The sequence below is a fragment of the Lipophrys pholis genome (genome assembly GCF_963383615.2).
Source record: "Lipophrys pholis genome assembly, chromosome: 3".
Lineage (NCBI taxonomy): Eukaryota > Metazoa > Chordata > Actinopteri > Blenniiformes > Blenniidae > Lipophrys > Lipophrys pholis.
In genome coordinates this window covers 19,015,415-19,032,732 of record NC_137627.1, presented here as the reverse complement: position 1 = coordinate 19,032,732, position 17,318 = coordinate 19,015,415, and the positions used below count along the sequence as shown (strand labels likewise).

General features: G+C 40.3%; 1 protein-coding gene across 1 annotated transcript in view; it reads right to left on the bottom strand.

Annotated features, from left to right (window-relative positions):
* Positions 1 to 17,318, bottom strand: part of gria4a (glutamate receptor, ionotropic, AMPA 4a) — a 110,875-nt gene that overhangs the window by 44,869 nt on the left and 48,688 nt on the right. Inside the window, exons 3-7 of the mRNA XM_080458991.1 lie at positions 12,668 to 12,907; positions 7,909 to 7,961; positions 7,504 to 7,635; positions 4,790 to 4,843; positions 2,574 to 2,732 (exon numbers count right to left, since the gene is read on the bottom strand). Coding sequence (XP_080315117.1) covers positions 2,574 to 2,732; positions 4,790 to 4,843; positions 7,504 to 7,635; positions 7,909 to 7,961; positions 12,668 to 12,907 — 638 coding nt within the window. The remainder of the gene's footprint in view (positions 1 to 2,573; positions 2,733 to 4,789; positions 4,844 to 7,503; positions 7,636 to 7,908; positions 7,962 to 12,667; positions 12,908 to 17,318) is intronic.

Sequence of the window (17,318 nt, the reverse complement as noted above, 5' to 3'; positions counted from 1 at the left end):
CTTTAGAGCATATTTATTAATTCATATTGTATTCAGCTCCATCCAACTTATGAAGCACTGGCACAACTCCCAGCTGACTATAGGCGATACCAGTCCATCACTGGTGAACAGAGAGACAGGCAGCCCTCAAAACAATTTACCTGCAAAACATCAGCGTGTCAGTTTGTCTGGTTGAACCTCAGCGGTTCAGTTCAGCTTCACGTACTTGTTAAATAGTTTGAGTTAAAAGTTTGTCGAAGTTTATTGAAAAGATAGCCCCTTTCAAATGCAACATCTCCTTTCCAAGTTAGTACAAGTCTTCCATTCACATCATAATACTAGAGAACAATAAATATGATTATGAATTTGAAATGACAGATTTGAAATCAGCATGCATTATGCTGCTATTCTTTTGTTTAAGCAGTGAAAGTAGTTTTGTTTCTTTTTCCAAGAAAGTTACATTCAGAGGACTGTATTTTCTCGATTGAATAGTAACTGTGTGTCATTTTTAGAAGAAAAAAAAAAAACACCTGACCCAATCGTGTGCCTTTAAATTCATAAATGAGCAGGTTAACTGGATAATGTAAAGCAAAATAAAAACACATACATATCAAAGAATGCAGTGGAAAAGTTAACTTTTTCAAGTTTAACAGAAATACTAACACTTCTAAACAATTTAGTTTAAAAAAAAAAAAAAAGAAGAAAAAAAATATATATATACTGTATATATAAACTGAAATTGACAACAAAAAGTAATGAAAAGATCAACATATTTGAGAATATTTCATATCATCAGATGCTTCTTTCTATTCTTTATTTTTTAAGAACCAGAGGTCATAGTTATCACAATCAAAATGTAATAATGGTTGAATGTTTTTGTTTTTATGTTGCGAGTGAAACAAATAACTGAATCAATCAAATAACCTTTGCATGGTGTTCATTTCGTCACACATATCCCAAGTGAACCATACAGTCATGAAATAAACTGGAAAAAGTAAAAAAAAGAAAAGAAAAGAGAAGCATGGGAAAATTGATAATTATGACAGTTCCTTTAAAACTATTTGACAGGCATAATTTATTCATAAAATGAGTTTCGTTAATTCAGCAATGCTGATCAAGGCAAACCTGTTATATATAAGTGCCCAGTGTTGTAGATGTGTTTTTATTCTGATCATGTAGGAAAGATAAGACGAATGAAAATTAAAGAAACACATAACAGGTTGCAAAACAGCAGCAAGAGATCATTATGATAATTGAGGATACCAGTATTATCATTCTTTGCCATGTTACGGATCACCTGGACTACATTTTGAACAAAATCTCCAGTAATACAAAAGCTTAAACATTTCAAATCCAGAGAAAAAGAAATATCAAGTCGCCTTAGCGGTTAAGAGGTTTTGATTGATAGTCAAAAGCAGCCAGCTCAAAATTCAGTCTCCAGTGTAGAAGGGACAAGTCCCAGAAGTGCTTTCCACACTGTACGTTATTAGACCAGATTTCTATTTGGCCCGAGGCGACCGGTTGGCTCAAGGATAACTGGAGCTCAGCTTTTTACACAGCACAAATTAGCCTGGAGCAATTCGGAGGCATCTGTTGTCACTAGAGGTATCTGATTTTCTGTTATTGTGTTAAATCATTAAAGACTTGTTTCTGTGTTTGCAAAAGTGAAGCCAACGCATCAGTTTTGAGGCTTACAAAGAAACTATTTATCTGTCTCAAACATGATAACTGAGGACTTAAAAGGCATGGGACGAGTGTTGCAGTCCATCTCTGATAATGAGAATTCATCAGGATATACTGAATATGATGATTAGGTGATCAAGCCTGACCCCATTGTGAAAAAGGAACATGAGCATGGATGTGCATCAAATCATGGAAAGAAAGATCCTCAAATGTGTGCAATTATGTTATATAAAGAACTATGAATATGAGCTTGATGTTTTTGAGCCAGAGAGAAACAGACTAAAAGCTGCAGAATGATTAATAGTGTGTAGGTGGACACGTTTCCAGGTAATATATGCAACTACAATTGGCCACAGGTCAGCGGCCTCACAAAAGAGATACAGTAAGAGACATAAGAGATGGGTGTAGATGATAAACGTAGACAGAGAACAAAAGAAGCGAAGCTCAGAAAGAGAGAGTGGAAAAAATGGCGAAGACGAGCGAAATATCAGGCATAGCAGAGATGACAAAGAAGTCTTTAGTCTGAATAATCGGTATGCATCACATTAACCTTGACACTAAATCACATATCAGCTCTCATATCCAGGCGTCATGCTCCAATTGTCTAAGAAAGTGTACCAAATCCACCGTATCACCCCGAGAAAGGTTCAAATGCAGCACATCACACTGTGACTGGATCCCTGATTGAAAATTCGCTATGTGACTCTTTTATGGTAAATTTAAGGCGCAAAGCACAATTTGCACATAAATGCAACTATTTCTGTGTGTGTGCGTGTGTGTGTGTGTGTGTGTGTGTGTGTGCGTGTGTGCATGTGCCACAAATATCAGGATCACTCTGAAATAAAACCAGTACCGCTTATCTCAGAAGTGCAAACTCTGAATTTATGAACGGCTCAACATGTTTTGCTTACCTTCGGAGGACTTTCAGATCCTGGGTATTCTCGCTGATCCAGTTTATTCCAGCGCTGCATCAGTTTTATGACGATGGGCTTGCTGAAGTCAACCAGCTGGAAACCAGTCACGTTCGCTCCACCATGCATGAACCTCTCCAGAGATATGTCCTTAAAACCCTGAGACAGAAAGAGAAAAGACCAATTTTCAGAATGTGATGGCAGAGGATTAGACCTGGAACGCAAACATGTCCCAAATACACTCCTGTATCTAGCGTATGACACTCCACACACTGCTCATGCCACGCACTCAGTTTATCACATCATCTGAAACTCTGCTTGACAGGAGCCGGGTTCCTGCAAGCTGCAAGTATGACTTTATGCAGAGCAACACTTCATAGTGAAGTGGCGGTGAAGAGGGATCAATTTGGGATTGGGCCAGAGACGGAGGGAAGAGACTGGGTAAAGACATGTGAGGGTTATCCTGTGTTGATGGATGCTAATTGCTAAAAGCTCTGAGAGCCTATCTCGCCTGACCTGAGCTCATTGGCCCCTTTTTCACTGCCGCTGAGAGAGAACTACTGTCGAACAGATTTTAGGGATTAAAGCGGAGGCAATACTTCATTTATTGACGCGGATTCCAGCAGCCGCCCTACAGCTGTGACTTTGTCAAGGAGAAAGAAACGGTAATTCCCGGAGAGAAGGGAAGAATGACGTTAGATGGAAATAGCAGAGGACGAACGCTGAAGTGGCAAATATAAATGTTATGCGAATGAATGTAGAAAATCTACAACTTTGGGTGAGTGCTGAAGTTGAGGTGAGTAAATAATATGTAATAGTAATTATCTCACAGGTAATTGTTATTTATTTGTTTTAACTATGTGTTCGCTTGTATTTGTTTTTCTGTTGCTGGTTTAAACCCGGGGTGTCAAACCCTTTTTGAGTTCAATATGACCTTTGAACTTCAACGTTTTTCTTTGCTGTACTGCAGAGTATATGCGATGAAAATGTCTACATGTTCACAAAAAAACAAACAATCACCAACAAAAATGACTACAATCTCAACATAAAACCAATTGTAATGATACTTTCATGTCCAAGATACAGTAAAATGTAGAAGAAACTGTTGCAAAGAGCATATTTTTGAAAATTCAACCTCAATGTTCTTAGAGTCTCCAAGACTCTTAAAACAGTTGTTAAAAAAAACAACCATATTTCCTTTGAAACACACACACACACACACACCCACACCCACACCCACACACACACACACACACACACACACACACACACACACACACACACACACACACACACACACACACACACACACACACACACACACACACACACACACACACACACACACACACACATTTTAAATGAACTGTCAACCCATAATCCCAACACAGGAGTCTGGAGCTGCAGGTTGTGCTTCAGCCGATCTTTATAGAGGCTGCCCGTTGCTTTCAGAAAACTATTTCTAAATAACCATTATCTTATTTTTCATGGTGTTGCACAGCAGACAATCCTTCAGACATATTCTGTTGCAATTCAAAGTAACAAAGGTGACAAAAGTCTGAGTCACCCTCCCACCATGTTATATGCCTTCTGCCTTTTACCGCAAAAGTTAAATGTTGAGTTTCCAACAGCATATTTCTGTCAGCTAACCATAGAAAAGTCTGAAGAAACGTCTTGGGCAAATCAGTTTAAGTTGACTGAAACATCTAAAGCAGTGAGACATGTGAAATATATGAAATGTATTAAAATAGCTCAGAAACACTCTTCCAATTGATTTTTTAAAAAGCTAAATGGGCTTGATCCCCTCAACCCAAACACTAGATTTAAATATAACAATGAAAAAAACAAGAAAAAAAAAAAAAAAACTGTTAAAAAAAGAACAAGAAATTGCTGAAACTTACTAGAAATACCTAAACAGATAAAATATCTAAAATTGAAACTGCAAAAAGTAGTTAAATACCCCAAACAGCAAAAACTTCAACAAGTAAAATATGTAAAATGCTTGAATTGACCAAATAGCAAAAAAGAATCATATAAAACAAGACACATGTATAAAAAAAGAAAATGGGTAAAACAGTTAAACTTGCTATAACTGCTAACAGCTAAAACTGTGAAAATGTGAAAACTATTTTAGTCGTAAAGTTTGCAGACCCCTCAATGAACTCTGATCAAAATGTATCTGAAAATATCGAGCAATGCATTTCAGGTGTGCTTACCAGGTTTGCTACGATGTAATGGTAACCTTTCACATGTTTCCCCACACTCACAGCCTGGAAACAGAGAAAGACAGAGAAAACATTGTTATTTTTCCTGATATGGAAGAAGCACTCAATACAAATAAAGGTATTTAACTTCCATCTGTTCGCTCCTGCTTCAGTAAAAACTGTGACAATAGTTATTGAACGAAGCTGATTCAGAATTCCAGCTTCTTCCCTATGTGTGTGTTATTCCCTTTCCACGGTGTTTCTTAACTTTCGACCTTCATCGAACATTACAAGAGCTTCAGCATGAATGACAAGCTGCTTCACATTTGTTTAAAATAACAACAAATCACATGAACTTACTTTAGGAAATAGCCACTAAGACACACTGCAGTTTGCTGCTTTTTGTGTGTGTGTGTGTATGTCACATGTGAACTGAGGGGCATAAAGAATTAAAGCACATCCTGAGTTGTTTAGCTGAAGAAGGGAATGCATATTCATGTTAACATCCTGCATAAACCCAATTAGTAAACAGTTCACATTTGTTGTCTTTGTTCCTCTCACCCACACATATCAACAGCTATACTGACAGATAGATGCACGCACGCACACACACACACACACACACACACACACACACACACACACACACACACACACACACACACACACACACACACACACACACACACACACACACGCACACACACAGATCGCAGCTGGCAGGAGCAGACAAACAGAGCGGTCTCTGTCTCAGTGCAGGGACGTTAGCCCATGCCAGCACTGCAGAGCCGACTGTGATGGGAGTGTGTGTTTATGTCCGTATGCCTGTCTCAGTGTACACTTCAGTGTGTGTGTGTGTGTGTGTGTGTGTGTGGGTGTCTCTTCACTCTCCGCAGAAGCCAATTAAGATGTACGTGTGTGTCTGGGATGCAAGTGCTGGCGCGTGTCTGTGTGTGCGTGTCTATGAGTTGCCTTTTGTGCTAGACATGTATTATAGTACAGCGTGTATTCATGCTTTTCGTACTGCTCGGCATGTGTGTCTGCGTGAAGGATATCTGCCTGCGTGTGTGTGTGTGTGTTTGTTGAGCTGTGTGTATCATTGAGTTTGTCAGATGTGAAGACAGAGGATCAGATGTAATGACAGGTGGCAGTACCAATGGGATGCTACACTCCAACCCAAGTCAAAGGGCACACAGATACACACATACACACACGTGCCACCTGTCAGTGCTCAAGTCCTAAAAAATCAAGCAGGACAGATAATATAATGAATTTAGACAAGCGTAAGGTGTCTAGACTGTAAGCTTTCCATGTTCCTTATGCATTTCGCTGGAAATGGATGGATGAGTGGACAGTATCATGTCATTACTGCCATGGCATCCCGAATGCAGCTGTTGGGGTCGGCTCATTTTTCATTCCGCAAGACAAACTCCAGGGGAAAAAAAACAACAAAAAAACTCAAGTCTTTTTTTCTTTCCAGATGTCAGAAAGCATCAGGAGTTGCTGCTCCAGCGAGATGAGTGGAGCAGACAGCAGGCAGACAGACAGCAAAAGTGCAGTAAAAAAAAGAAAAGCAACATTATGCAATGCTGAAATAATTAGCAACATAATACTGATTCTAATTCTTTCCAGTTTTTCTCCCAGGGTCTAATTTTCAGTGCTTTTACCACAACCTCCTCGGTGGTTTGAGGCCGGAACAACGCGTCATTGAAGCGTGGTTGTAATTATTAGAAGTTAAGTGCTGTTAAGTCTGGGTCACTGATGTAATCTCTGAACTCTCTCTAGTAATCGCAGCATTAGTAACAGTACCATATTAAAACTACAGTCTGGCATCCATTAAAATTGTATCTTATGGTTTAATGTCCTACAGAACTCAGACGAGCATCGAATATCATCATGTATCAGCGGTTGAAAAAAAAAATACACAGGCAGGTTAGCCTTGCAGCAGCGATGTTCTGGGTATGAATCAGCTGGATAAAAGGACTTTTATGTGTGAAGTTTGCATGAAGCCCTCCCTGTGCGTGCATAGGTTTGCTCTGGGTTCTCCGGCTTTCACCTACAATAGGACGACATGCCTTTTTGGTTAATATATGACTCCTGTGAAGGATGAAGCCTGGCACTAGCAGGAGTAGGCTCCAGGCCCTGCAGCCCTCTTAAATAAAATGGATTTACAGTTCAGGGTAACAGGTATACACCAGCTCAGGACTAGATATTCAATGAACTTACAATTTGCCAATTAACCTCAAATGTATGTTTTTGAACCGTGGGAAGAACCTGGAGTACCCAGAGGAAAATGCACACTCAAACTCGGGGAACATGCAAGCATAAAGCATCAAACTGAGGCAAAGTTTGCTGCTACCTCACTTCATCGCAAAAAGGAACAGTGTTCCCTTTTGGGCTTTTCTTTGTGGAGTTTGCATAAGTACTGTATTTCCCCTCAAAATCAAAATGACATGACTAATAATTGACTGTAGGTTCACATCTGGGCATTGCTGATTTTTCCACTGTTTTCCCAAGTGGCGACCCGTTCAGGGTGTCCCCTCTTATTCTCCAATAGTCAGCTGGAACCAACTCCAGTAAAGTCTTATACAAGACGGATGGGTGGTAAAGAACATTGATGATAAACAACCTCACACTGAAGTGGCAGTCTCATTTGCCATTACACTCTTACATTGATATATACTGTGGTTAAGGTCACGTGCTACGGCTTCTTATAATGAAATTACCTGTTCCAGGATGCTCTGTAGTCTCTCAGGCTCCAGGTCAATGACGTACTTTCTCTCCTGCCGTCGATCCAGGTCCTCCAACAGCCTGCGGTACGCAGCCTCGTTGAAACTCTCCACGCAGATTGCGCTCACCTGTTTTTATGTGTACACATGCATGAGGAGGAGTCACACACAGCATGTCAGAGGAAGGTCGCACACACAGACCGCAAGCCAGTTAATGAGGGTGTTGGGTGAATTAATGACATAAAGTATAGAAAGTACTGTGCGAATTATGTGCACGTGCTGTTTGTCTATGTGGCTATGTAAATAATACATATGGTGTATTTCAACACAAGTGCTATGATTACGTGTGTATTTATTTCATTTTTTTGGCAGGTTCCCAAGAGCGCGTGTTTGTGTCCTGACCTGCCATCCGTTCTGCCCCGCTCTCTCCATAATTGCCTGCAGTATTGCATAACCTAAACAACAGAGAGTAAGAGAAGGAGAAAGAGAATTAATGCAACATTATTTGGAACGTGTTGGTTCAAGGTTTCAAGGTCATTGTTATTAACATGCTTCCACATGTAAACGGAATTCGTTGCTCGTTATTCATTACAGACTAAAATAATAAAAATAAATAGAAATGTGGAATCTGATTAAATAGTGGAGCAATACAGACAACATAATAAATAGTCCTGTTTGATGGCATTGGGGCAGCATTAGGGCTTAGCCGCACTGTTCATGAGGCTCACAGCTTTGAGAAAGAAACTGCGCTGGAACATTAAATACTTAGCTGGGTTGGGTGGAGTCACCGATGACGGTATGTTAAATAATACTAAAGGGCAATATATGTAAGACAAATAGTCCAGGCACAATTGTAACTAGTACTCTAAACCATGAACGTATGTCCCATTACATTGTACAGGATTTTGACTGGCACCTGCTGTTTGTTCTGTTCATGTTTCATTTCGTTCTGAAAAACAATAAACTATAAGTAAAAAAACAAACAAAAAAGAAAGTCTAGCCAGCATCTTCATTGTTTAAATCATGTTTTAAATTCATGTCAAATGAATGTTTACAAATTGCTGATATCAGTAAAACCTTTTTCATTCCTGCTTTTTATTTTTGTGCAGATTTGTCAGATTATCACTATTGCTGTGGAATACCCTGAAGCCTTGTCTTCAAGAGTAGGGGCAAATCGCCAACTCTCTTTATCATTCATCAACCTACCCACAGAGTTCATGAAGATAAAACATTATGAAGGGAAACCATTTCATGTCAGTTTGTCCGTGAGGGATATTGTTGAGAGTGACATTTCACTGAAAGTGAAAATCTCACTGCCTCCTATTCAGCAGTGAACTTTAAATAAAATGCAACTCATATGAGACCACTCTGCCACTTATTAAGGCCATAGCCTGAAACCAAAACAAGAAAAGTACTTTTTAAACAAAATTATGGAAAAAAGCTGCGTCTGGGGAGGGTTTCTTTGTGCGCCATGAGCCCTCGAAATTAAATTTGGCCGATGGAAAAAACCTTCCAAAAATAAAGCCTCTTGTCTAACATTCTGGGAGAAGTGATTAAGCAAAACATCTTTTCTTCGCTGTTGATATTGACTCTTGGTTAAAGATCCATGGTTGAAGATACTAAAGATACATGGTCTTGTCAATGACACGTTGACTCCCAGATGTTTAACGGAAGGTGAAGCTGCAGATTTTCAATTTTTATGTAATCCTCCATGCAACAATGTAAGAGACAGTGACCTATACTGTATAACACAAAACAGGTCATTTGAGAAGCCAAAGCAATTGTCAAAACGACAGTAAAGAGCAATTACCCACTAATTACAGTCATGATGCTTTATATAATATTGGCATCCGGCTTCATTGTTTTCCCAATAAACGTTGTATTTCCTACTGATTTCCAAAATGTATTGGTGACGTTGCTCTGAAGGCTAAGCTTGAAGAAGCATTGGGTAAAGAGGCTATGAAACTACCTCACATCCAATTTTAGCCGACATGTGTACATGCGAACAAAGACACACCACGCACACATATAATGCAAAATGACACCGACTCCACTTTGACCTCCGTAGTCACTATGATTTATCCGTGTATTTTGGATTGTAAGTAAATGTGAATGTGTGATGTAGAGTTGCAATTATCAGAATTTTGTTTATGACATCAGTATACACAGACACAGAAGAATATGCTTTCATGCGCTGAACCTGGATTTGATAAATGCGTTCATGCATTCAGATTTGCATCCAGTTGTGCTATATGTTCAGTTATATGTGTGGGTGTTTGTCAGCTGGCTGTCTGAGGAGCAGAGTGGAGCAGGGAGCATAAAACAGATCACAGCGTTACTGCCCATTTTCCAGCACATTACCGGCAGCAGGGCCTGATGGGAGCCTATAATGAAGGGCCCTGCCTTGGCCAAGTCACGGGTGAGTACAGACCAAACTCTACGCATTCATTCTCCGCTCCATTTCTCCCTCCTTCCCCCTCCTACTCTCAAGTCTCATCCCTTCTCCTCCTGCTTTATGCTGTACATCCCCTGAGGTTTGTGATCCTGTCTGTCCTCCAGCTCCTCCCTTTTGCCCTTTCTGTAATCTCCTCCCTGCCACCCTCCACTACCACCCATCTACTCCTATATTCTCCTCTTCCTTCCCCTTCTCATGTCACCTTGTTTGTTTCTCCTCCTCCTCTCTTGACTCACATCCACCGTCCGTCGATCTGGCTGCTGCTTTGCTACACCACCTCGGCTCACCTGAGCTGTCGTTGCTGCTCACCCTCTCTCTCTCTCTCTCTCTCTCTCTCTCTCTCTCTCTCTCTCTCTCTCTCTCTCTCTCTCTCTCTGCTCCCTGTGGATACTAACCCAGACAACCTGGGCCACAGCAAGGTTGCACACGCACGCACATTGTGTAGCTCAAAAATTCCCTAACACACCACAATACCATGGTCTGGGGAGTTTGCGTCATGTTTGACCGGCCTTCCTCTCCCTGTGGCAAAGAATTAGTCTGTGCCTGAGTGTGTATGTGGAAGTGTACATGTGTGAGATAAATTATAGCCAAACAGTCCCATGACAGTGGTTAGGGGCTGAAGGGCATCAGCTGTGCAGGCTCCACAAACTAACGTGCACTGCGTTATAGCATGGTTAAATTAAAGGCCGGTGAATTCTGCAGGAGCAGAGGCCAGGCGGCCTGAGTGACTGACTGAAAAGCATTTTATTTTCTCAGTTTTGCTGTGATAACAAGTTAATGTCAGTGGTTTTCTCGAGACCCGCATTTTCTTTCTCACTCTTATAATCTTCTTTATGAAATCGGTGCTTTGGGAACACATGCATTTGTTTTCACAGAGTTCTTTTTAGCCGGAAGTAGGTGATCAGTGTGCTCAGAAAATGACACAAAATAAAAAAGCTGCAGCTAATTTGTGCTTCATTCATGGAAATGAATGTTGTTTTCTCGGGATAAAGAGAAAAATCACGCGAGATCTTGAGAAAACCACTTATCATGGCAAAATGGAGAGAATATAATGTATTTAATCATGACCTTTTAGAGCTTCCGTACATTAAACAGATGATTATGAACTCATATTATAATGCTATTCTATTCCAAACAGTAACCAGATGAATGACTAATTCATCGTGTAGAGAGTGCTATGTTGGAAATCTATGTTAATCTTCTACAACAGAGTTCTGAATTTCGGGGCCAGGACCTAAGGCAACAGATGTGCACAGTTTGCTCTTGTTATCATGGTATAGCAGTAGTCGTAATTCTCTGGAAGTCGGGCCACAAATGCCCCTTCAGCTACAGTCATTTAGGCTGCTCTGATACACAGTTTATGTGGATTATTTTTGTGAGTTGCAATAAACTCATTGCATAATTTCCCCAAAGTCAGATTTACACTTTGGCCTGAGGCGGGAAATGCTTTTGTTTAACTACTCTACATATTTGACTAATAGGCAAAACCTTTATTATACTTTATTTAAAACAAAATCTTAAATAAAAAGGTGGCGAGATATCACAGCATTAATTGTTTCACAGAAGCTTGTTTTTTTAGGGCAGCAGCAACTTTAGGAATGTTTCTCTTGAAGAAACGAATCTTTCTGTTCATTCGACCTGAGGACAGTGGGGTTAGCTTTTCATTGAGAGAATGTTAAGATCTTACTCCAAAGAGTCAGCAATCCATGCAGTGACCTTGTTATTCATCTGGGTAAACAACAGTTTGACCACCAACAATTTTCATAGTGTACAGTTGAACCTGAGATTTTACAGTATGCCAACACACACACAAAAAAAAGCTTAATGGTAATGAGGATTCAGAGAGGGAAATACTCAATAAACTTTTCACTTCAACTGCGTGGAAATATAATAGCTAAAATTGATCTCAAGGGATGTAGTTTCAGTTATAATGGCTTCATCCTCTCATGTGAAATCACTGTTGCTGTATAAACCCCACTGATGTTGCTATGCTCCTTCATCCTCAATAAAAAATAAATCCACACTTCACTTTCTTGATTCCATTTGAGTTTTAACATGCTCAGCTTGAATATAAAATCTAACTTCGAGGGTCTTTTTCTTCAGTTTGATATGGCATTGGCCAGCTGAGGCACTATCACCTTTACTTTTGAGGATTGTGATTTCTTTTTTTCTTTTTTTCTACATGTATGTAAATACAAGTAGAGGATGGACACAACAGAGTCCATTGTGTTTGTGGATGACTACAAGTTTCTGATGACTTTTTGTTTTTCTGTAAATCTATGCTGTGCTGAGCAATAAAAAGTGACTTGTACGGTTTCCCCCCTACGGTATTCCAAACATTTTCTTTTTTGAAAAGTCTCACTGGTGACAATTGTGTGGTAGGACTGTTGTCTTTGTGTAGAATGGCAGTAGGAGATATATGAGATGAGAGGTTGTACAATGCACTTTGAGGGTAACGTGCTTGTAATCTGTGATTCTATTGTCTTGCAGGTGTGTTCGAATGCGAAACCTCATAATATGAAATGGAAAGGTTCTGATGTACAATTTCCTGGACACATTGATAAATCCATTTGTACTTCTGTGGCAATAGCTCACTCAACACTTCACATAGAGGTGTACGGCGTCAGAAGACAGAGTGTAACACTTTCGCTTTTGCAGCGGCAGCTCGTATATGCCGAGTTAACATATTAGTCTCAGTGCATTTACCTCTGTCGGTGTCGTAGAGGAAGACAAATCGGCTCCAGTCGTAGTGGTCCAGCAATGAGAGCAGAGCCCCTCTGATGGACGGCCGGAGCTGCAGCGTGAACTGGCCCTCTCCTTCGGTGGGGAAGCTGGGTGTCACCAGGCTGATGTGCAGAGCCCCACAGAACGATGTCAGCGTGTTCACTGAGCGCTTGTCGTAAAGGCCAAAGATGGCGAAGACCCCCCTGGAATACTGGGAACAGACTGATGCAAGGAAGAGGAAGAACGGGAGAGTTGGGAGGAGACAGGAGGTGATGTCAGGGACGAAGGGAACCAAAAAAGAGAGGAGAAAAATGCTAATTAGAGTATGCTTGTGATTAATTGTGTGGATAAACACGGTAGCAAAGGACAGCGTGAGGAAGCAAACAGAACATGTGGTCCTTTGATTAAATTCACACTGAGAAATCTGGTTAAAACAATTTATGAGGAGCAACTTCAGCTTGTGTCAGCCATGCACTGCCCTCTTGATCCTAGTTAGAGCCACAAACTGCATATTCTGAATATCACTTGTGTGTGTGTGACTGACTTTCTAAAAGAAATTACTAATGAAACTGAAAAGATCACGAAACTGCAAGTCGGTTTTATAGGAGATGTTTTCTGAATAAAAATCACCCAGTACCAGTTAATGAGAAGCCACTTGACAGTAACTGTTACAATTACGGAAGTTTCTGTGAGCTTGTTAGCCGATACATTTGTTGGAAACATCTGTGGAGCTGCTGTCTCTCACTGTCCTGATCTACAGCTGGAGTAGCAGTGATGCTGTTATGGGCCAATATGAATGTTGGCTTGTCTCTCTTAAGAGTTAATCCAATGCTGTCTGCAAGTTGGTAGTTTATCTCCGCTATTTTCTGTTGCTTCTTCTTGTTTTGATACAAAGGTTTGCCTGATGGTCGAAAATGTTGTTCACCTTGTCGGAGACTGTAAATATCAATATTATAACAATTTCTGACCGACCAAAACAACATGTGTGCAGCTTCATTTGACTTCCAAGTCACTGCAGTGAATCAATCATTAGACTTTTTTAATGAGTCTGTCAGTAATCAAGACTATTACAGCGTTGCGGACATTCTGAAGATATCTTAACTGACAGAGGAAGTCAAAAGCAACGCATGAGTTGCTTTTCTACATGACCAGTTTCATTTAGTTACTGCAATCAAAGTACTCATATTGACTTACATCCCGATCATGACAATTTTGGAAATACCAGAAATAGTCACATACATACATGAATAAAGCGTAAGCTCACATATTTTCTCAGAAATAGTGTGACATTAGACTGACCTCCAAGTCCCAAGTGAGCCATCTTAAAGGTGTGTCAAAAGCACCAAATAATTCCAAGGAACTAAAACTGGCATGTTGCTCACCCAGTTGTTTGGAAAAATAACTGCTTTGAGTGTAAACTCTAACATCATTACGATCCGTCCTCGCACACACCTGTATGTCGAGGCAAAGCTCTTGACCAATCCGTGAGCTTGTTTTACATGTGAAATTCTCAATTACAGCGTTGTAACTCGGTCTCTAAACAGCCTGAAGCGTTGAAGCATGACAGACGGTGAAAGGCAGTGACTCCTTCTGCGGCTTCGCTTCCATTCACTGCTTTGGTTTGTCATTTATCTGTACAGTTTGACCAAAGCTGTGTTCAACAGTTAATCAGAAAGTCTTGCACATTACACAAATCCTTCATTATCATCTGTTTTGGAATAATTGGAGTGAAGTCTTAATGGCATAACGATGTATCAAGTGGTTTATCTCCTTTTAACATTTTAAATTTCATTTACATTTTACTGTTTGTTCTTTCTCTAGCCATATTCATCCGTTCAGTTGGAGTCATTCAAGCCGGCATGATTTTAACTTCAGCTCTAGTGCATCATAATTCACTCTCCACCCTTGTAATACGTCACACTGGAGTAAACAGAAAGACTGCGGGCTTTGGTTTTGGCAACAGTCGGACAATTATTCTGAAATCTCTCTTCTTTTTTCCTTCCTCTGAACGCCTCGAGCTTCGCATCATCTCAAACGTTTCCCCTGTTTTCAGGGAAAACACCCCAGCCATCCCGCCTCTTTCGGCTTCCACCATCCACTTCCCTTCATCCATTCTCCCTCTCTTCATCTTTGACTGCCTCCTCTTTCTGTTCCTCCCTCTCTTCCTCCTCCCGGGACTCAGAGTAATTCCATTATCAGCTATAAGCCTCAGTGGGGGTAAACACTGAGGGAGACGCAGCTTTGACGGTTGGGGCTTGTGGCAATTAAACAAAGCCGAGGCCCCTGCACCCAGGAGGCGATAAGGCGGGGATTTAGTCTCGATTATGACAGCAGCTAAATGTCTTCAATTCAGAGAACTAGCATACTAGCCGTGCTTAGCATGCGTCATTCAGCAGAAGCTGAGTCATGGTGTCCTTAAAGTCAATGTTTTACAAAACTGATTCTTACAACATCGATGGATTTGTTTTATTTCAGAGCAGAGCAGCCTGACAGAAAGCTCCAGAGATAAAGTAGTATGTGATAAATTACTAAATGACATCATTATACTTTACAGAGACACCAGAAATGTAACTGGAATGGGCAAAGATGCTAAATAACTACAGATTATTTAGTTTAGTTTAGTTTTTTAAATTTATTTGTCAGGGATCATATACAAAATACATTGATCTTAAAGAAACAATGCTTTGTACTAGATTTAGCTGTTGCTAGTTTCCATCTGCAGTCTCCGAGCAGGAAGACAAAATTACAATACACATTACAAATATAGCCTACAGTAGCATTCATAACATTATTAATACAGAATTAACAAGAGCAATAACCATTAAAATTCAGCACCTGGTTTCCTAGAATTCATACAGACTACTAAAAATCTTATGCTACTACATTATGCAAACAATTTAAGACTTTATTGTCCTCTCAAGGTGCAGGCTGGGCAAAATGATATACAGATATGGCTTTCCATAAGTATCAGAACATTCACAACAAGGATAAAACAAACAGATAAAAGACTGATGAAAGTACATTTCTTTAAGAATTTAAAGCTATTTAGAAAACAGGCCAATGAACCTGGGATATAAAGGTAATGAAAGTAAATATGAATAGCTGTAGCATACAGCAGAAGGGGCAGCATGAAGTTATGTTTGACCCTTTTATTCTTACCCTGGCGCTGCTGACAGGTAGCATGCTTACTCCCAAATGGTTAACACAAGATGTCTGCAGTAGGATCATGGAATCACAAACGATATTCACCTGCACACATCTGTAACATGAGGTACCGTCAATAGCATAAAGTGATAATGAATAATGGCCAGACATTAAAAGCTTGGGAAACCGGGCAGAAACTCTCACTTGTTGCACATTTTATTTGGCAATTCCACAGCCATAAAATAAAAAATAAATCCAGAATACAGTTAAATATTCAGAAGATAAAACCTGGAATCGAAATAAATAGAATGAAATAAAAACGGTAAAAATTCAAGCTAACAGGGGAGTAACAGGTATCATATTAAAACAAACGGGAAAATTCACGTTCCCTCTTCCACCGTAGAACTCAACTGATGAAATAAAGCGCTTTGTGGAGATAAATAACAATGTAGTGACTGCCTAAGGACAAAGGGAAATAAACAAACAAGACAGTGTCTTTGAGGACAGCACCAGGGCAAACTTCGCTCACTCACTTTTGCATGAACTTGTGTTTTAGAGATCAGCTTGTTTTGAGGACAGAGAGTAAAGAAAGCATCACAATAAAATCCAGCACTGCACCACTGCATATACGAAATGGTGTACAACACGGAGTGCTGTGTCTTCAATGCCAACTAATGAATTTTCTTTCAAACTTGACTTGAAATTTCTGGCCTAGATGCAGATTGTGACATAACTGTCTACAAATGTTATTTTTCACTTCCCACATGGAGAAATTATTGATAGGCTTAATCCCAAAGCGTTCTATTTTTAAACAATGCCAAGACATCTGCAACCATATTCGCACAGGCCCAGAGCACATAAAGAAAAATCTTTTTTATCACTCATCTACTGTTGCCGTCTGTTTCTCCGTGCTATCACCTCCTCACTCCCCAGACCCCTCTGTGTTTCTATCTACACTGTCTGATCTTGGCTTTGCATCCCTGACACTCATATCTCTTTCTTTCTCCCACGTTTCCCTTTCAGATGCACGCCTCTGTGGGCTTGTTTCTCTGCAACACCGTAGAACAACACCACACCGCCGCAAGGCTGAAATGTGCCAGACAGTGGCGTCATTGTAATAAAATGTGTGCTAAGCTTGCTTCATAAAGCTTTAATGAGAGGAGGGGACCAGCGGCATGGTGCATCATCACCACAGTAAAACTGTTGGACACAATACGTCTCCTGGGACTTCTTTTGCTACTGCCTCTTGTTGCCTCCCACTTGGTTGGTCTCTGAGCTCATCCATATGTTTGATTTTTATGAATAACCTCATGTTTCTTTGCATCTTAATTGCACCATCTGTCTGTCAAACCTCTATTTTTCCTCTGTGCATACGTCCCCATAAATCTAATGTCCTCCTGTATTACTCAGCGCGGCAAAAACCAGTGCCTGCATCTCTCCTTGTCCCTCTGCAGCTACCCCGGCCTTTCTTTGATTATCTTTTATTTGA